Genomic DNA, 20,686 nt, shown 5'->3' on the forward strand with positions numbered 1-20,686 from the left:
TTTGTTGGTGAAATGTGATACATTTTGGGGTGAAGCTGGAAAGGAATACAGTATCCTTCCCTTTGTGTTGGTTCCAAATATCCTAATAATGAAAGTACACCACCGCTTGAAGCATAAAGGGTGGGGGGGTGTTAACTTTTGTGAAAGCTCTAAACAGATTTCACATGCTGAGTTGTTATTCTAATAGGAAAGTTTATTCTGCTTAGGCACAGATTTTATTTCTGCAGGAGTACCTGTCCACACATTCCTACGACAAGACTGACAAAATAACTTTGTCCCTTTCTGTGCTTTTGGCTGGGCATGGACATCAATTAGGAATACACATTCATTTTTACACTACAAACTATTTACGGGAAAAAGCTTCCAGGATAACCTCTGGAAGAAAGGCATGTAAATAACCAACACCTTGTAGAAACACGCAGTCTCTGAGTGGTAGCAGGCCTCACGCTGAACAGTCTACAGGTGGGAATCTCACACTCTGTTGCCTACTGGCAAAAATACAGAAATATTCTGTATTTTTCTACAATATTTTAAAACCACTGTTACTTTTCTCCCAATGTCTTACACTTCCCTTGCGTGGCACGTGCTGCTTTCAGCCATGTGACTGTATGGGACAAAAGTTGGGCAGCCATGGATCCTGGTCCGATTGCAGTGCTTACTCAGTTGCAGGAACTGGGGCATGCCAGGAGGTTCTTCCTACTACTTGAAGGGCTTCCTGTTTCCATCTTACTGATCCCAAGTTTAGCAGTCAGAAGAATAAAAAAATACTGTCAGTTTTAATTTTTAAAACCTAGTCACGTCATTGTTACAAACATTACTAGACGAAGCATCGCATTAGCCATTTTTAGAAAGCTGTCTGCTTCTAGAAGTCACGTTTCTGAGAATTAAAGAAAGACTTTAACACAGAAATATCTAAATATTTCAAGAACACATTCTCTTACATTCATAGTCTGTCTTTAAAAAAGAACTTGTTGGTAGCTTTACATTTCAGTGAAAGGTTGAGTCTGCAGCTTCTGAAAGTGAGCTGTCTGTTCTACTCTGGCTCTCCGAACACTTCAGCTAACGTTTGGGTTTTAATCACTGGCTGTAACTATTCCACTATAAAACTCAGTTTACTTTTAGGGTCTCCCACTAAATGTAACAACAGTGGCATTTTTCCTGTCTGTGATAAATATTTTGTAACTTCAGTAGCGATAGACATTTGGCAGTCAGGAAATTAAACACAAAAATAAATAGCAGTAAATAGATTTCGCTCCAATACACATACAGGCTATTTCAGAATGACTTAGTTGTACAGTTGCCTTCCTCTGCCTCTTAAAGCACATCAAAGTATACTGACAACGCAACATCACTATGTGCCAGTCTTTATATTTTAGGAAATTATGTAAAATGAACAATTTTAAAAGCGACTTTTCCACCTGGCCTATTTTCTCTCTGCTGACTTGAAGAATAAACTTGTGTTTGTATATGTTGTAAAAAAAAAATAAATGGTTTAAGATGTTGACTCTTTGTTTTGCCTTCCTGAACTGACAAAGTACTGGCAAATAGGCTCCTTGGAATTATTCAGAATTTAAATCACATCCATATTTGCAGCCACTTGACAACTAAAAACGAACTACTCAAAAGCTGTGGCAAATGGCAACCTGAACAGACACAGGTGTTGCCATCAGTACTACGTAGGCAGTTTTGTAATCTACATAGTAAAATACATGTTTTCTAATCCATTAATAGATAGCTATCTATTCCAAAAATACTTGACAATATATGTTTAACTACTTGAAATTTGGTGAAGTAGTCTCATAGATTAATGCTAAAAACATGTATTAAAATAAAAATAAATTACTTACTTATAAAAGTAACCAAGAACCATAAATCAGGAGAAAGGACTAAATACCCTAGAGAAAAAGAAATATTTTCTGATTATTGTAAAGAGCTTAGTAACTTGAACAAAAGCTTTGCAAAAATTACAATGTATCACTATCACATCACAGACGAAACATTACAAAATATATTAGCTGCCAGCCAGAGTCAGCCCACCGCACTCCCCTGTAGAATGGGATTCACATAAAGCGAATACTCATTTTTAATTACTTCATATATATTTTACTTCCTGTTTGTGAAGTCAACATGCAGCTGAAAATGGATTCTAAAACAATCAGGCAACAACTAATATTTGGGGCATGGGGAGAAAATTACTTCCAAGATTAAAAAAAAAAAATAATCAAATTCTTACCTTGAATTTGTCCAGTATTCTTGACGGCGATGGTTTATTGAAGACATTGTAGTAGAGCATTCAATCACGATGATAGTTCAGAACTGGAATTCAGTAATCTCCACTTGAAAATGCCACGATTTCATCAAAGAAAAAAACCCCCACCAAATGCAAAATCACTTCAAATGGTTAGGAAACATCAGAAGAAAAACAATAAAAATGCAATACATATTCCAAATCTCTAGATACCTTAAAAATCAAAGAAGTCAATATTATGTTAAAACTTCCAAAATATTTATTAATTTATCAACAGAACACAGTGATTTCTCAGAAATACATATGTCTATGTTCTATTATAAAAATTAGAAAATCTGTTAACAAAAAAATAGTATAATGCATGGTTGCAAACAATTTTAAAATTACCTGCTTTTGTGTATTTATAAATTACTGATATGACTGTTCATTGTGGTTCTGGAGCCCTAAGAACCCAGGCTCCATGGTTAAGTGGAGAGACCTTGTAACTGTGTGAAAAAAACTGTGTTATATTTTTTGTGTGTTTCTATATTCAAAAGCCTACTTGAATTCCTTTAATGATGAGTAGAGATTTCTTTCTGCCAATCTTTCTCTGTAATTAAGGAGCCCACTAACATGACTGGTAGATCCATTTACAACAAGGATGATTCCTTCAAGTGTTTAGCAAAATCCAAGGGATTGTGAACTACAGTCTCACTGATGTGTTGTTGAAGCTGTTTGTTTAGCTCTTCATCTATAAATGAATCCATGTGTGAGAAGGTATCCTGAAAATTACAAAACATTAGTTGCATTACTAAACAAAGCCAATTACGTGTTTTCCATGCACAGCTTAAATGAGCAGTCCTGTTTCTCTCCCATGCTCCTGGTCATCTCTTAGGCCAGACCTATGGAACTGGCAGCTGATGTATCTCTGGCCTGCCAGCAAGTTTCACTTGGCTAGCAACAAGGCGATGTGTCAGCCTTCATAAGCTCACGGTTTTGGTGAGGACTTTTTGCTTTGCTGTAAACTGGGATTTGGAAGAATACCCACCGCAGACAGCCACAGCTTCCAGCTCTGACGGTGCTTACACACTGCTTCCTGTTCAACTCACCTTACAAAACCAAATCAAGCATCCCTGATCAAAAGGCTAGTGAAAGCAGTAACGCTAACTGTAGCTGCTGAGAGTCAGAACGGAATGCCCTGACTCTGCCTCACGAGATCCCTTCACCTGAAGCCCTCCACTATTTCCTGGTGCTCAGATAAGGAAGGTCATGCACATGATTTATAACTCCCAGTTAAAGTCTCGTCACTCACAGAGTCGAGTACTTTGTGCACCCAGGGACAAATAAGATCCTCCCTTTTGTGGGGCACAGGGAAAGAAAACTACAACTCAGAGCTTCTGTCAACAGGGAGGAAGTGCTGACAGACAACGGCAGCACAGCACACAGAGAAATGCAGGTAAAACTTAGAAACTGCCAAAATTTGTTAAAATGATCCAAACAGACAGAGAATAGGCAAGACCCAAGGTGATTCTCCCAGTTATGTCCATTATAACCACCTATGGACAGTTCATGCTCTCAGTTCTCCTCCTCTTCCTTTGTTTCTGCTACCTTAAAGAGCTCGTGCACTTCTTACTCAAGCACCACACCACCTCTCTCCTATCTGCTGTTCTCAGCCTTGTCCTGGCAGAGCTGCTAATGTAACGCCCTACCAGGACAGACACATCAAGAAGTCACTGTAAAAGGACAGAATAAATAAGTACAACTACATTTTCAGAAGTTTTCAAAGAAAAGTGCTCTCAAGCCTTTAAATGGCATTACCGAGTTACAAACTGGAGGCACTAACAAGGTTAACAGCTTATAATGTTTTCATTAGGAAGAAAGAAAATGAATTACCACTTTTTAAAGGACACACCACTCAATGAACATTTAATAGAGGTTGGCACCTGGAACACATCCAGTGCTGAGATCTAAAAAGGGTTCATCCATTTCTCCTACATTAGCTCTTTGTTCCCTTCAAATTTACACTGTAAAGCTATAAACTGACGCTAATGGGGATCAGTATCCTCCTACATATTGAATCAAAGGCTCTGGAAATCCAGCTGTCCTGCCAACTACCCACACTGGGGAAAGAGAGCTGGCTTTTTATTACTGCTTTTTGAACAAACAATAGTTCATCATTACAGAAAAGGAACAAGAAATCTGCACTGAACCACTGCAAAGTACAAAAGATAAGTAAAAGAACAGCTGCTACATTCAACTTGCCATATATGTTAACCAATGCTATAGGAGGTGGAGCTATTCATACAGCTTTTCTTCCTTCTTTATAGTCAGTGCTACGTTATGCCAATTAAAAAAAATACTTGACACACAAAGTACAGAAACCAGAAAGCTAAACTAAGCATGCTGGTGCCGGGGCACTGCACAGTAAGTCAGCAGATACAGGTCATACTGGCATACCATGTTTATAAAAGAACACAGAAAGATGAGATAGTACCTTTCTTCTGGGTGTAACTGATGCCACAGGAGGATTAAAGGTCATTCCTCTCATACTGTATGCCTCAAAAAGTTCAGTAGCATGCCTACAGCAAAAACCACAGTGGAAGAAAAATGGCATTAGATACATTTCTGAACAGCATATCACCAAACCAAGAGCAGCTTCTCCTCATGCTTGCCGTTCACGCTGTCCACCATGCTTTAAGAGAACTCTTTCGAGTAATAAGTCTCACCTGGAAAAGATGAGAAGCCAACAGCTGGGGAACAATGCAAGTAAAAGCTAATAAAACGTGTCTAAATACTCAGTTGGAGGACAGAAGAAGAAATGGGAGACAAGAAAACTGTTCTGTTGGCTTGCCAGTGCTCCAAGCAGTCACTGTTTGCCCTGTGTGTGTTTGAAAAAGTGGAGAGAAAAAAAAAAAAAAAGGTGGATAAAGGTTACCTAGCTGATACAATCTGCCTGAATTTCCAACAGTTCCTTACCAAAGGGTTTTATGAAAACTAAGCAGCCATGGGAGAACAGGGAAGACCATCACATGGGAAAAGAACTGTTTAAAAGACAGGAAACAGAGGACATGAGTCTATGATCAGTTTTTGCAATGGCAGGAAGAAACTACGGATTTCCACAAGGCCTGTGCCAGGACCAGCACTTTCCAACACGCTGCAGATGAGCTGGAGAGTACCAAGTTGTCTGCGGTACTAAAAATGAGCTGCCTGTGAAGAACTGCAGAGAGATGGACTGTAAGAGATGGTCAGGAAAACGGCACATGAAATTTAGTGGAAAAAAAAAAAAAACACCACAGACAAAAGCAATCTCAGCGTCACATAAAACCAGCAGGCTCTGAGCTGACCACTGTCACTTAAGAAAGAAACCTTGCTGTTATTATGATAGGTACTTTCATGGGATTGTGGCCTTAATGCTGTTTGGAGTTGGAAAGAAACAGAGAATAGGAAACAGTTACACCAGTGTATAAAACCACAGATCACCCATATCTCAAGTATTGCACCTGAGCCTCAGGTTGCTCATCTTGAAATACTCAAATTGGTGAAAGTTCAGGAACAGGCAAAAAAGACGATGAAAAGTATGGAACGGCTCCTGTCTGGGCCAGATCCCTTCAGCCAGAAGCGATGGTAGACGGAGGGACGATATGACTGAGGCCTACCAAGTGATGCGAGGCACAGAAGGAGCCTATTAGAGCAGATGGCTCATTTCACCAGGGACTGTTAAATGATGTGTGCTGGCACCAGCTTCAGAACAAAAGAATGTAACGAGCTGTGGACTCACGGAACCCTTACCAAACAATGCTGCACTTGCAAAATCTGTGCTTTGGTTTAAGGGATACTGAAGAGTTTTGAAAAGAATTCCATGAACTGGTACTCAACGGGGAAGAGTATCAGGTTCAGGAAATCCACCAGGCTGAAACCAGTCGGAGGCTGGGACACTGCTCAGCAGGGCATGTGTCTTACATGCTTGTCCTGTTTTTATTCCTTCTGAGGCACCTGCTCCCAGCCACTGCTGAAGACAGGATGCTGAGCCAGATCCTTAGTCTGAACCAGGATGGCTGTTGTTATGTTTTAACATCCTATGGACCCTACGCTGCAACTTGGTTTCCAGTTTACACTGGACAGCCATGGTTCAGTGATCCTGATCCGTATTAAGGTCAGGGCTGCTGATGCAGATATTTTGCTCCCGTGGGAAGAGAGCACACTGGACTTTGAGATCTTTATCCTTGTCACAGCCTGGCAACAAGCCTCAAAAGTTAAAAAAAAAAAAAAAAGAAAAAGGCAGCCAACATTCTGTGCTGGCAGAACAAAGAAAGTGAGTTTGAAGAACAGAATCTTTTAAAAGCTTTAGGGGATTATTAAGAAGTATTAATTATAACTATTAAACTATTATTAATACAATAATTTATTTAAGAGATTCCTTTAAAAAAGTATGAGCAACAGCTACTTTTTGGGGAACTATTTTTCAAAACCAGAACTCTCTGATAACTCACCTTTGGCTCAAATCAAGTGAAAGAGCTCCTGAGCCTTCAGTTGGAGCCCCAGCAATAAGGTGAGCTGCAAACTTCTGCACTGTTGGATGATAGTGTCTCTGAAAGGAAGGAAGAAAGAAGGCAGCTGACTGAAGGATAAGGGATACTGTATTTATCTACAGATTCTCGAATTTATTTCCATTTCAGTAAGACAGAAGTTTCTGCTTTTGTTTTAGAGAAACTGAGTACCCCCAAATCAGTCAGTTTCTGGGGTTACGTGAATGAGAACACCCAGTCACACATTTATTCACTAGTATGTCGTGCTGTAAGCATTAATCAAACTCGACTCCCAGAAGGCAGGAGAGAGGACAGAGGAAGCCCTCCCCAAACCCCAGACTCTAAACCTGGCTGGAATGACAGATCAACGTGTCTGCTGTTCCTGGAGAAGGGCTGGACTGCAAGGGAACTTAACACACTGGAAAAGCCTCCAAAGGAGTCTTAATAGGCAACCTTCAGTAGGATCCAGTGTGGTACTAACATACAGGATGTGTAACATCCCCTTTTGGGTTCATTCGTTCCCTATACCACCGTGCTGCTGTTCCTCTTTGTATGGAATAGGCTCATGTGGTCCAGATGTGACTGATAAGCCTGAAGACCTCTGTCTTCTATTTGTGTAAAGCACATAAACATTTAGCAGCTATTTACTGCTGACTTTTACTTCTCGAATCACTCAGCTACTCACTAACCTGCAGTAAATGCATCTCCCACAGAGCTGTGTTCTGAGCATTGCAATGCTCTGGTTCTTCTAGTTCTGGGAGATAAACTCCACTGCCTTGAGAATCGTTGTCTAGTAAGAGGTCCATCTTTGGGAATGTCTACAACACACACAAAAAAAGGACTGAGTTGCTTATATTACAGGCCCAGTTATAGCATGGATAAGTTCAGGATTCATTCCATGTTACACAGTCTCAGCAGCATATTAAGCAATAAGATGCTTCAAAATATTTTGTATAAAATCGATTTGTCAAAAAATTCAATAAGCTTTAACCAGTGAGCTAAAAATTCCAACAAGTAAAACTTACTTGCATGAATACCCTGTTTGTTGCCAAGATCCCAACACTGGAGTTTGGAAGTACGTGAAGAGCAAGCGTGGAAAGTCGCTTCAGGAAAGCAAGAGCTCGCTGATGGGAAACTTGCTTTCTCCGTTTGGCAAACATGACATCCAGGCACTGGAGCACAATCCCTACATCATCATTGGTACGACCTCAAAAGCAGAATTTCATACAAAGAGTAAATAACCATTTCGAGGAACATACAGTTAAATGCTCTGCTATTGACTGGGCACTGGAACCTGGAAAACAGCATGAAAGCTAAGAGGTTCAAACACAGCACTAATGCAATACAGACATAAGCATCCATTCTATTTTCGTAAAAATAGTCCCACTTGAATAGAAAAAATGTAAATTGTTTCTGTCCTCCTTTCTAAGAAAATATTTGTTCCATCAATAATGTCTAAACATTACAAGTAGTTAGTGTTTTAACCCTAAGTGCATTCATTATATCATCTTTCATAAATTGTTAAACAGTGCAAAGATGTAGTCTTTTACCCATCCAGAATTGCTGTTTTTTTAATCTTTCCTCCTTAGTGAATGCAAATTTATGAAGTTAATTAAAATCTCAAACCTTGTAAGTATTCTTCATAAACTATTCAGCTTCTCAGAATTATAACATTTAGATGAGAAAATTACATTAGAATTATAAAAATCAGGAATATAAACCAGAAGATTTTAGAAAACTGAATTTAAATTGAAATTATTTTTAAATTATATTAGAAAAATTAGATATTTTTCTCTGTTAGAGAGAGGATTATAGAAAAAAATAGAGAATTTTTAAATTGCCACTGAAGGAAACAATTATAAGGAAGTAAAAAAACTTAAGCTGAGGACAAGCTAATTGCTTATCCAAGCAGAATAAACATTATCAGAGTAAACACTGAAAGTAAGAATCTGGAGTTACCTGCATGTAGGCTGAACAGTGTCTTGTAAAGATGCGTATAGAATTTCATCGGATCAATGTTAAGAACATCACCTATTAACATAATCCCAAATAACCACATTTACTCCATTAATTCATCAGACAATATTAAACAAAAGTTTGTTTTTAAAGATCTCTTACCTTGACCAGAGAGTATATAAAAAGCACTGAGAATGCAATGAAGGCTCTCACGATAGCTTAAATCCTAAAAATACAAAGCTGATTAAGTACCCAGGAGAACAGAATTTTTAGAAAACTGTAATAAAAGTAAGCTCAACTTACCCCAGATGCTATAAGAGAATGAAGGACAATCAAAAGGTCATCAAAAAATTCCACATTTATAAGATGAGCAAACCTTGAATCAAAGAGATTTTTATTTTTAAGCTATAGACATTATCGGCAAACTTAGTTCTAAGTATTCTGAATTGCCAAAATCCACACCTTAAAAACAGAGCTAAATTAAATGCTGAACATCTATTATCTTCACATAGATGGATGATTCAGCCCCCAACTGCTTATCACGGCTTCCCTACAGCACGAGAGATATGCTCATGTTCCTCAGGAAATAATCAGACAAAATAATGGAATCACATCACCCTGCGGGGTTTGCATCACATCAATTCTATCATGGGAAATTTCACATCACAATGAAACGTTTTAGATGTAGCTGAAAATTTCAGTACAGAAATAAAAATATTTCAACAAATTTGTCAGGGGCAGTCTTCTCTCACTGCTTATAAATCCCTCTCAAATCAAAAATCTCTTTAGTGCTTTATGTCTTTTCTAACACACAAAAGAAGGTGGACTTAGTTCTTACTTTGCAAGACCTTCTAGCACGGCAGGCAAAAGTGGAGACTTCTGAGCTTTCTTCAAGATTCTAAAGTAAGTTACAAATACAATATTCAAGGTCTCTGTGTGCTGAAGGAAAGAAAACAAAACAAAACACTTAAGTATGGAAAACAGACACTTCTACTTCACTCAAACTCAACTGAAAAATGCTCCTCTCTGTCCAAGCCTGCATTCAAGCCTTCCAAACCAGCCCTGGCACTGCCATCTCTGCTCTTCTTATGCTGAAAAGCTCAACTCCTGCTCTCCTGTCCCCTACTCTGTCCCCTCACCCTCTCCTAGCTAAACACCCTCTCTTCCCCTCAGCCCATGGTAGCCACACACCTCGTTTGCCTAAAGGCCACTCTGAGAGGCTGAAAACAGCCATTACATAGTGTCGTATGTAACAGGAACAGGGCAACAGGAGGACACATGTCAATGGATTCAAATACCTTTTGTGCAGAGAACGGAAGGAAATAGGAATGGCTAAGCTAGTTTTCTTGGGTAAACTGAGAGGGAAAACTAAAACTTAGACCTCTGGCACAGGTAAAATGTTTGCAAGCTGCCAACATTATCTAGTATGGTGGAATGCTGACAGGTTGGGATGGAGGGGAGACATTTGGTTACAAAAGGGTTAGGAGCTGTTACTTTGCAAAAATACGAAAATAATCTCCAAATTACATACGAGCTTCAGTTTTTTTTCTTTACTTTCCGATGCTTCTGCTTCCAAGAGTTCTCGTTCCAGTTTCTCTTCTGCCTTCTTCCACTAAAAACATACAGCAGATTTTAAGACAACAGATTAAATGTTTCCAACCAGCCCAGATAACCAGGTTTCGCAGGTACCCAGAGAACAAATCTTCGATGCTTGGTGAGGTGCTTAAGTCACCCTGTGATGCTACGAGGTAACCAACTTGGATATATTCCTTCCTATCAGAAACAACCAATCAAAGGCACTATCAACACCAGAAAGAGAAAAAAATTACTAAGATCATTAAATTCCCTGTCAAACCTCATAAATATTCAAGTAGAACGGAAACACTAATCACTGATGCTGAGTGTTAATAATGGCAACCAGGAGAAGTGAAGTCATTGCTAGAACAAATTTCTACATGAAGTTACTGAAGTAGAGAATGAGAAAGCACACATTGTACCTTTCTTTGCATTCTTGAAAGATTTTTTCTTTTCTCTTTGTAAGTCATGTACTTTTTCTTTGGTGCAATATCTTCGGAATCTTTTTGTAATTCTACTTCCTTAATTCTTAAGTGAAGAAATACTTTTAACACCTATTGTAAAACAAAATAAATACAATGAAAGGTGATCCACAACAGAGGAACAGAGAGGGTAAGAAATCTTGAATTCCATACAGGCTGGTGTGTTTTGCAGGTCAAAGATTCTTCTGTTTACTCCCCTCTTGTTCCTTCATATCTGTATCTCTCATCTCTGCTCCCAGTTCCTTCCCCAGTACTGTCCATTTCTATCCATTCCTCCATTTGACCCCCCCCCCACTTCAAGTTTCCCTGCCTGACTTAACCCATGCCTCTGTCGAGAGCTGTCTCCTCTGAGTCTTGTTCCCCTGCCTCATCTCTCTCTCTCTCTAACCCTCTGGCTCAGCCCACTCCTAAGCTGCCTGTGTTCTGACAGAGTGAAGAAATTCTGCTTGTCTGTACCCAGCAACTGCACTAACTTTCACTTTCAGATTTTTTTAAAACCACTGACAGAAGAAAATCGTGTAGTACAACAGAAAGACTTACCTCAGGTCTGACAACGTAATTTCTACCCCTTACAAGACCAGAAATGACCTTAACTACACCAAGTGAAGCGTAGCCCAACTTGTCTTGTTTAAAGAGCTTCTTAACTGCCTCAAAGCACATTTCAGAAATCTGAAAAGTGAATTGACAGAAACTCTTCTGTAAAGTCAAGTCTATGACAAGAGCTAACTGATAATACTGATGGTATTTACTAATTAGAAAATGGACACAGCCTATAAAATAGTGAAAAGATATGGCCACAAGATCTGGATATTGTGGAATAAAGCTCTGAAATAGATTGCTTTTCAAACAAAACAAAACTCCTTCTCTAATCAGAAAATCACTTACCATTTTTGATGTATCATTCATGAGCGGAACAATGAGAACAATAATGTTGTTGTGGAAGTTAAAGTGGGGTAGGGCCACGAGCAGCTCACACAGGCACTTCACTGCAATCTCTGCTAGACCTTTATAGGCTTTTAATGAGATGACATTGCTTTTCTTCAACTTCCTTTGTTTCCAATCTGCACAAAATATTTAGTCATTACTGTTCAGAATGTAAAGAAGCTTCTAAATACTTACATTTTTAGTTATTGCAGGCGTTCTCCTACACACTTGTATGAAACACGTGTATGAAAGACAGCAGGCAGCGTTCAATCAGAGGAGGTTAACTCTGATGTTGCAAACGATTCTGCATTTACTACAAAAAATGCAAAGTGTTGACTGTACCTTTAATTGTTTGTTCCAGATTCTCCAAGTAAAATTTATACTGGCTCACAAGTCCTTCTTCAAATTCTCTCAGTTTCTGAGTTTCTTTTTTAACCTGTAAACATAATACACATGGAATTTTATTTGGAGTGCTAAATCCTGAAATTAGCCAGTGGTGAAAAACCTCGATGTTTTAAAACAACTTATCAGATACCTAAGTATTTTTTTTCGAGACAGACATTCCTAGAAATGTATTAAAAATAAAATATTTCTACATATTTCTCTGCATGTTCTTGTGCTCAGAGGGCCTTTTCCAGCTAGGCTGATTTCATTTATAGGTACTGAAGTGAAATTTGTAACTAGATGTTATTTTAAAGCCATGACTCTAAAATGCACTAACTATATTCAAGAAACTTTCTAAAGAATTGGTTAAAGCTCCAGAAAACAAGTTATTCTGCATTTGTTCAGGAAATTATTCATAGAATGGTTTGGGTTGGAAGGAACCTTAACGATCATCTAGTTCCAACCCCCCTGCCATGGGCAGGGACACCTTCCATTAGATCAGGTTGCTCCAAGCCTCATCCAACCTCATTTTGAACACTTCCAGGAATGGGGCATCAGGCTGCCCAGGAAAGTGATGGAGTCACCATCCCTGGAGGTATTTCAAAGATGTAGCTCTGCTGCTTAAGGACATGGTTTAGTGGTGGACTTGGCAGTCTTAGGTTTATGGTTTGACTTGATGAGTCTTTTCCAACCTAAATGATTCTATGATCCACAACTTCCCTGGGCAACCTGTTCCAGTGCCTCACCACCCTCAATGTAAAAAATTCCTTTCTTATATCTAATCCCCCCTCTTTCAGTTTAAAGTCATTACCACTTGTCTTATCACTACACGCCCTTGTAAAAAGTCCCTCTCCAGCTTTCCTGTAAGCCCCTTTCAGGCACTGGAAGGCTGCTATAAGGTCTCGTCAGAGACTTCTCCAGGCTGAACAACCCCAACTCTCTCAACCTGTCTCCATAGGAGAGGTACTCCAGCCCTCGGGTCATCTTCAGGCCCTCCTCTGGTCTTGCTCCAACAGGTCCATGTCCTTTTTATGTTAAGGACCCCCGAGTTGAACGCAGTATTCCAGGTGGGGTCTCACAAAAGCAGAGTAGAGGGGCAGAATCACTTCCCTTGACCTGCTGGCCACACTTCTTTTGATGCAGCCCAGGACACGGTTGGCTTTCTGGGCTGCAAGTGCACATTGCCGGCTCATGCTGAGCTTCTCATCAACCAACACCCTCAAGTCCTTCTCCTCTGGGCTGCTCTCAATCCATTCTCTACTCAGGCTGTATTTGTGCTTGGGATTGGCCCAACCCATGTGCAGGACCTTGCACTTGGCCTTGCTGAACTTCATGAATTACTGAACACATTACACCGAGATCTGTGCCAGTTAGGTGACAATGTCACATAATTTGCTTTCTAGTTCACTTCAGTGCAACACAAAACATCATCTTATGCTGAGGTTTATGATGAAAGTCACACAGGTTTGGTATGCTACTTTCATATACTATTTTTCTCTCCATTACCACCAGCATGTCATCTACTTACTGAAGGAAGTACTTAAGAATTGAAGGTTCAAAACAAAGACCTCTGCCCCTGAAAGTGTCACAGTTTCAGAATTTCCACAGGTACTTGCATATATGTCATCCTTTGCTCAAAACTATAAATTCATATTAAGCAAATCACTATTAGTATTTGGGATAAGTTAAAAAAATCAGAACTACTCACAATACTCTATAAAGAAATTTGGTATTTCACCTTGGTAGCCTTTTCTGCTTCAGTCAGAGGCCGAATTTTGTAAGAAGGCACAATATCTTTGAATATCTCCATCAAAGAAACCATGACCAGCTTCCGAACAATCACAGCCACATTAGGATCCTGTTCCATCAGCATGGCACGCAGCTCCTTCAACTTTTTAATCTGATTAAGAAGAGGCAAAGTCAGCTAAGATCACCCACAATCCAATGTACAAGCACAATGTAAATTTCAGCAAAAATTTGCCACACATAATGTGCCTCATTTTCAAATACTAGGAAAAAAAAAAATTAACTCAGCAGTTACTCAGACTCTACTTAGCACTGCATAACAAGCCAAGAAATGCTAGATATCGCAACAAAATTTTTATCTTGAGAACATTGAAATTACCCTGCTATTACAAACTTACCCAGAATTACAGTAAATTACTAGCATATCCTGAAACACTGAGAACTACAAGATACAACCCTGAAATCAGAACTTAAATAAGGGTCATGCTTAAGGAACAAGGTAGCTTGGACAGGAAATACCACAGAACGCATTATTTCTAAAACCACAAGTATGCAGAGGGACGAATTACAACTGAACAGAGCAAACAGAGTCACCTGAATCTTCACCCGATTCAAATCCTTTGTACCAACCTACAGCAGCAGTTTCGTTGTTTGCCACCCCCAGAGAAGTGATACAACACTGACCTTTTTCCTTGTTTTATTCGTATTTTTCTGCTTTTGCTATTGTTTGGTCACTTCAGATCTTTATTTACTGACTTACTGCACAACACAGGCACGCACATATATGCATGTTAAGTACATGCTACCTACACTGCTGTCTGGCTCAGAGAGAATGGCCGATGCTAAGGCAGCTATGTGCGTCTTCCTTTCCTGCAGCTTTTGTCTCCTTTGAGCAGCCATCTCTTCAGGAGTGAGTACAGGCAGAGGTTCTTCATTAAAGTCTAGCACAAGGTGTGAAAGTTAGAAAGGAGGGTCACTAGTGAAGCCACTTAACAAATACCATACTGCAAACTACAGGTTTAGATATTGTATTTCAGATGAGTACTTCGATAACACTGCACAAGAGTAACACATGCAGTTCCACAGTAAAAGCTTTAAGAATGACCGTGCTAGGGCTTATATTAAAACCCAGAGATTAATTTTTGCTCCACTCCAAAATCTTACACTTGCAAAAAGAAATGGAACAAATGTTCTGAATCTGCAAATGGTATTCTCTAAGTACAGTGGGAACATATAAACACAACATATGACCCCAACTGTGCCAAGAAACTGTAGTGCTCTGCAATTTGCAGCAAATTATTCACCATTCACTTTTTCTTTTAAAAATACAATTGTTTTATTCACGTTTCCTGAGTATTATTGTGCTACAAGTATGTCCTTCCTCAACTTCATATTATATTTAGAGAATAATGACCCAGAAGTGGCAGAATTACAGCTGCAACTGTTACTTGAATATGGCTCTCAGCCGCATAGCAAACTGCAAATCGAAATCTGAATTTCCTGGTATTCTGACGTTTTAAGTAAAAGATTTCAAAAATACCCTAAGTAAAATACACTTCAATTACAAACTTTCTTAGGGAACAGCAAAGTATTCTTCAGATGTGTCAGTGACTTGGGAAAAAAATCACAAAACCAACAAAAACCAAACATGATGTTTTATTACCCTCGCCTTCCTCCATTTCTTCTGTATCCTCTTCATCCTGTGCAACATTGAGAACTGCAAAAATAGAGTGTCTAGTGTCAAGCACGTAATAAACACTGTGGAATTTTAAAAGAATAAATTATATACATCTTGGCTACTATTCCGGAATCTGTGTCTTACCTGGCTTTTCCATAGTTTGTGGAATAATGCCACCTTTGTCTTTGATGGGGAGCAGATGGATGAGCTCCTTTTCTGGCTCCGTCTGCATACGTCTTGGCACCTTCTCATATTTGTCAATCACACTTTCATGTTTTCGTTTTTTGATGTGAACAGGTTCACTGAAAAATACAAGACAAATTAAATGAATTAGCCATCTAATTAGACATGAACCATTTATGACAGTATACTAGCTGGATTACGTGTCCGCACTCAGAAAAATAAATAATGGCTGATCTTATTAAGTGGAATGTTTGAGTGTGTTCACCATTGACGGCACCCGTCACCACTCAATCAAACAATGTTAATGTGGATCTGTACAGGATCTTTAAATTCAGGACAATACAATGGTTCCTATCTCCTTTTTATAGGAAACTAAATGTGAACTAAGCAAAGACAAAGTGAAATTTATTTCATCTGGCAGGTCAGTCAACTTCGTGAATTTTGAAATGTTGGCATACGAGTGTAAACACATGCAAGCAAAATGCTTGCATTGATTTTGAATTTACAAAAAAATTAATTAAATCCTGTATCAGTTTATATTACAGGCACACTGTAAAGTGTGTTATCTGTTCATCTTATTAAAAAGCTAAAAGCCAGGGATGAAGAATCACATTGTTGAAGCCACATGGTCTGTCTTAAAACAGGAACACTGCTTTTGTTCTTGTAAGGGACAGAGTTTCAACTATGGACATCAGAAGGACTCTGAAAGTTCCGTGCAGGACTCTGAAAGCTCTAAAAGCTCAGGGCTCAGAGACTGCTAGGCTTCAGAAAGTAAAAATCACTTCTACAAGAAGCAGTTTTATATCCCAGAGTCCACCCAGCTTCCCTGCACACACGACAGGCACCCTACGTGTGCATTGTAAGGATAGTGCACTAGCCTCAGCCTCGCTGTCCCTGTGCAGACCAAACCTTTCCTGTGTACCCAGATGCTACTCAACGAGCTCAGAAATTCTACACATCTGTGACTGATCTGTTGCGCATGAAGAAAACACAGCTGCTGTGAGAACAAGGGGAATTCTGGGTCATACTAGACATCTGGAACCAGTACTAGCTGATGGGTTTTGAGACAGCACTGCTCCCATTCATGTGGCAGTAAGGGACTCAGGGAACCTTTAAAGCAAGGCAACAGTGAACAAATCAGACGAAGCTTGTAAAGGCAAACACCCTTCAGAAACATGATTTCAGCCCTAAAACACTAAAAATTTTGGAAAAGAGTAAATAAAACACAAAGATGCAAAACAGCAGCTATTAAGATCTCAGTACAGGCTGCCTCTCACCTAGGCCAGTGCTGTTTTACCTGCCTCCCTCCCCACTGTGCTCCATCACTGCATGAGCAGGTGCCCTGGCAAGGCTGAGGCTCACCAAAAACTTAACCCTGAGCAGTCCTGCCATGAAGCACTCCACCAGCAAGCAAGCACGACAAGGACCCTCTCACTAGACAAACAGTCCAGTGTCTTCCTTAAGATGTCCCACAGCCTTGCTCTCCCCTACCCTACCTTGACTTCCCAGGCCACGCTTAACCAGGATGTGATTGTGAGTGGGTCAGTGCACATCCCTACTCTATGTTAACTTTTACTACCACTACTACTACTATCACTTTTCTACTCTGCTTACTGGGAAAGCCTGTGTCACCTCCCACTCTCCAAGGATAACAGAAATAATGTAGTGGTGTGCCACCCTTTCACAGGATGTGTTCCTAACCTGCACGTAAGTATACAAGAACATAAGTATTTAGTCTGTGCTAATATGAACATGTAATTTATAAGTGAGGTAATATTTGACAAGTTCTTAAGAATGATTATAGTTTATCAGAGTGAAGCAGATTAAAAAGAAAAATTCACCAGTTTAAGGGAACACTATGAAAGGAGCTAAAAGCTAGTAACAGTACAACAGGTAAAACAGCAACTATCCTTCTATGTATTTCATTGTCAACTCTACCTAACGCCTTGCTCCAGAAATCTGGTAATGAATTTTTTGGTATGAATATTTTGGTGTTGCATGTTTTTACAGACATGGCTTCCACAACCTTTTTTTTTTTAAAAAAACAAGCAATCTGCAATGCAATATGTAAGTATAGTGGCGAAAAGTCAAGGGAATATCCTGAATACTCTATACAGAAAGACAACTCTGTATACAGATTAAAGCATTTTTTTCAGTTTGAGGAATGCTACTCATCTCACAGTCAGGGACCTCATGGGAAGGACCACTGTGCAGAAACAGTATCCTGAAGGTCAGGCAGAGCAGGTGAATGTACCAATACACATCAATACACTAGTACTGAATGTACTGGCAGACTAAGGAAACACTAAACTGGAACTGCAAAGAAATATCAGACTGAAAGTGACCTCCTGATACGTGTATTATATTGCATATTAATTATGTATTAACCACACAAAGCTGAATTAGTATGAACAGTAGACATCACAACAACACTCACTCAGAAGAAAGATCTCTGGTTAAAAAGGATGCCTTTTGAGCCAAATCCTCCATTAATTTTAAGTCATCTTCATCCATCATGTCCAGTGGAAGAGCATCTTCTTCCTCTTCTTCCCTTCTTTCAGCTATTTTAGAAGACGATGTGTAGAGATTAAGATCCTGCACATATATTCAAACTTGAAAAACTAACCCTGCCTGCACTTGTGAGACCATTTTACACCTTACTTCAACCTTGACCTCATCAACCTTCATGCTTGTATTTTGTGTTATCTAAGAAAACTGCCCCTTTACTGAGACATCCAATAATGATTAGAGCAAACACATTTCTACTATCTCCAACCATCAGATCTTGTTGCCAGAATGGCTACATTTTATATTTTTCATAATTCTCCCTTTCTTTCCTTTAAACAAGAAGAGCAATTATTTGTATGCAGAAAATGAAACGTTGCTTTCTCGATACATAATTTTACAACATGAAGGAGCAGGATATTTAGTAACCCTCATACCTGTTCACTTACAAAGATAACTGAGCAAACACTTACCAACTTGTTTTTTCTTGCATTCTTCCAATGGAAACGGTTTTCTAGCAATAGCATCTCTGACAGCCTCCCTTAGCTTCTTTTGTTCTTTTCGATACTTCTTAGCAGCACTCTGCTGCTTGTACTGTTTATTCTTTAATTTGTTGTCAAGTTTTATTTTACTAGTTCTCAGTAACTTTCGAAAGCTTGGAACTCGTTTTGTGTTTTTTCTCTAGGAAATAACAGAAAACTACAAGTAACTGACATGTTCATAGCCTCTGTAAAAGTTCTCAGTTTCAAATCTCATTAAGTTGGTATTTCTATCAGGGCTGAAGAATATCCTTCTCCCAAACGGTACTAGCAGTTAGCTCCAAATTTACCCGTGTTAAATTTCTGAGGAGAGACCTGCAAAGAACTTTCACAGAAACATTCTTTGACAGTTGGTTGGGTTTTTTTTTAAAGCCTATGTCCATCACTTCTAGACACATGAACACTCAAAGCATCATAAGCATTGTTCGGGCACAGTTCTTTGCCCTGCGAGCTCTGAAGCACTGTCTCCTCCCTTCACGATGCCGTTCTTCCTCAGCACACGGAAAGGCCAGGAGGGTCTGGTACAAGGCCACGGCCTCAGGCCAGCGCCCTCCTGCAGCACACTCCCCCTGCTTCCTTTGGCTCCCTCCCGCCCCGCTCTCCATGACCGGCAGCTGCGCGGAAGGGCCGGGCCGGCTGCAAGGCGCAGGGCAGCGCGATGCGTGAGTCGCGCACGCGGTACAGGGCCGGAGCTCCGGGAGCCACCGCGGTCAGGAGAGAGGGCTCAGGGACAGCCCAGCGGCGCAGACCGACACTGGCAGCCTGTGCCAAAACCGCAAAGCGCTTCCAGGAGCGTCCGGGATGGAAACGGAAGCAGGACGCCTCACCTCCTGAGGGGCATGGGAAGGGAAAGGCTGCGGTGGTTTTGGCAGAAACACCTTCGAGAGGTGACCGACCTCGCCGGGGACCCGCCGGAACCAGCACAGGGAAGCAGCCGCCTCCCGAGGAGCCCGCGACAGAGGCCCGGGACCGCCCCCCCGCTCCCCCGCACCGGCCGGGCAGCCGCCATGTCGGCACGGCTCAGCGGGACGCCCGGGCACCGCTCCTCCGTCCCGTCCCGCCCAGCGCCACAGCCCGCCGCCCGCCGCCGCCCGCCTCCCCCCGCCACAGCGTCCTACCGGCTTCATGGCGGCGGCTCCGAGCGCGTGCTGTGCCGGCGGCGAGCGGCGGAAGCGCCGGGGGGGCGGGGCCGAGCGCTCCGCCTGCCCGCGCGGCCGCAGCGGCCTCTGGCGGCGCAGAGGGGCGGCTGCTGCGGCGGGGGGCGGCTCCCGCCGCGTACGTCAATCCCTCTGCCAGGTTAATGCTCCGCCCCGCACCAAACGCGCCCTCCAGGAGCAGAGCATCCCCCGAGCCTCAAGGAGAGCCAAGCGGGAAGCGGAGCGCACCGCCCCGCCCCTCACCGCAGCTCCTCGGGAGGCTGCTGGAGGCGGGAAGCGCAGGGAACAAGGGCGTGGCGGCTCAGTGTGCGGGAAGCAGCCCGGTTCTCGCCAGCACGCCGGCATCCCTGAAAAGCGCTCTGTGGTGCTGCTTAGCAGCAAGTTGCGGAGGAATGAGAAAGCAGGACAGCGCACATCCGCTCTAAGTTTTATTTACACAGGAGTTGTTACCAGTGGTCTTAAAGGAAGGCTTGAGCCTTCTATTTACAGTTATATACAGATTTATAGTTGAAAAGTAGGAAAACTGTACAAGATAACACAAAAATATAAGACAAATTGGATCCAATTAAAGTAGTGAATACATAAGTTAAGAAAAATCTGACATTTAAATTTCAGATCGTAATGTTATGAGTAGCATATATGTAGTTTTTAAACGTTAAGTTACACCACACTAAATCTTTAGCCCAGTTATGTAGACTCTGCTTTTAAACACCAGACGACCAGAAGCCTCCTGCACTTCAAAATACATAATGGCAATTTTGACTTGATTTCCACAGAGGGACCAGTTACAAAAACCCACATGTA

At 40.9% G+C, this 20,686-nt stretch overlaps 1 protein-coding gene across 2 annotated transcripts; it reads right to left on the reverse strand.

Moving 5' to 3' along the window:
* Window positions 1-124: 124 nt before the first annotated feature.
* NOC3L (NOC3 like DNA replication regulator) lies at window positions 125-19,870 on the reverse strand. 2 transcript variants are annotated; one of them, XM_086616561.1, is made up of 23 exons: window positions 19,844-19,870; window positions 18,660-18,867; window positions 18,119-18,242; window positions 15,643-15,800; window positions 15,484-15,537; window positions 14,631-14,761; window positions 13,813-13,974; window positions 12,033-12,126; window positions 11,652-11,827; window positions 11,307-11,435; window positions 10,707-10,838; window positions 10,241-10,321; window positions 9,548-9,648; window positions 9,013-9,085; window positions 8,872-8,935; window positions 8,713-8,784; window positions 7,779-7,960; window positions 7,443-7,571; window positions 6,718-6,815; window positions 4,722-4,806; window positions 2,234-3,009; window positions 1,848-1,895; window positions 125-725 (listed from the first exon to the last, which is right to left on the reverse strand). In XM_086616561.1, the coding sequence occupies exons 1-21, from the start codon at window positions 19,850-19,852 to the stop codon at window positions 2,878-2,880; spliced, it is 2,394 nt and encodes a 797-aa protein (XP_086472687.1). In that variant the 5' UTR covers window positions 19,853-19,870; the 3' UTR covers window positions 125-725; window positions 1,848-1,895; window positions 2,234-2,877. The 2 variants fall into 2 exon arrangements, with proteins under 2 accessions (XP_086472687.1, XP_086472686.1); XM_086616560.1 differs by having other exon boundaries at window positions 712-729.
* Between the last annotated feature and the right edge of the window lie 816 nt (window positions 19,871-20,686).

This window comes from Tauraco erythrolophus, chromosome 9, assembly GCF_009769465.1.
Source record: "Tauraco erythrolophus isolate bTauEry1 chromosome 9, bTauEry1.pri, whole genome shotgun sequence".
NCBI classification, from domain to species: Eukaryota; Metazoa; Chordata; class Aves; order Musophagiformes; family Musophagidae; genus Tauraco; species Tauraco erythrolophus.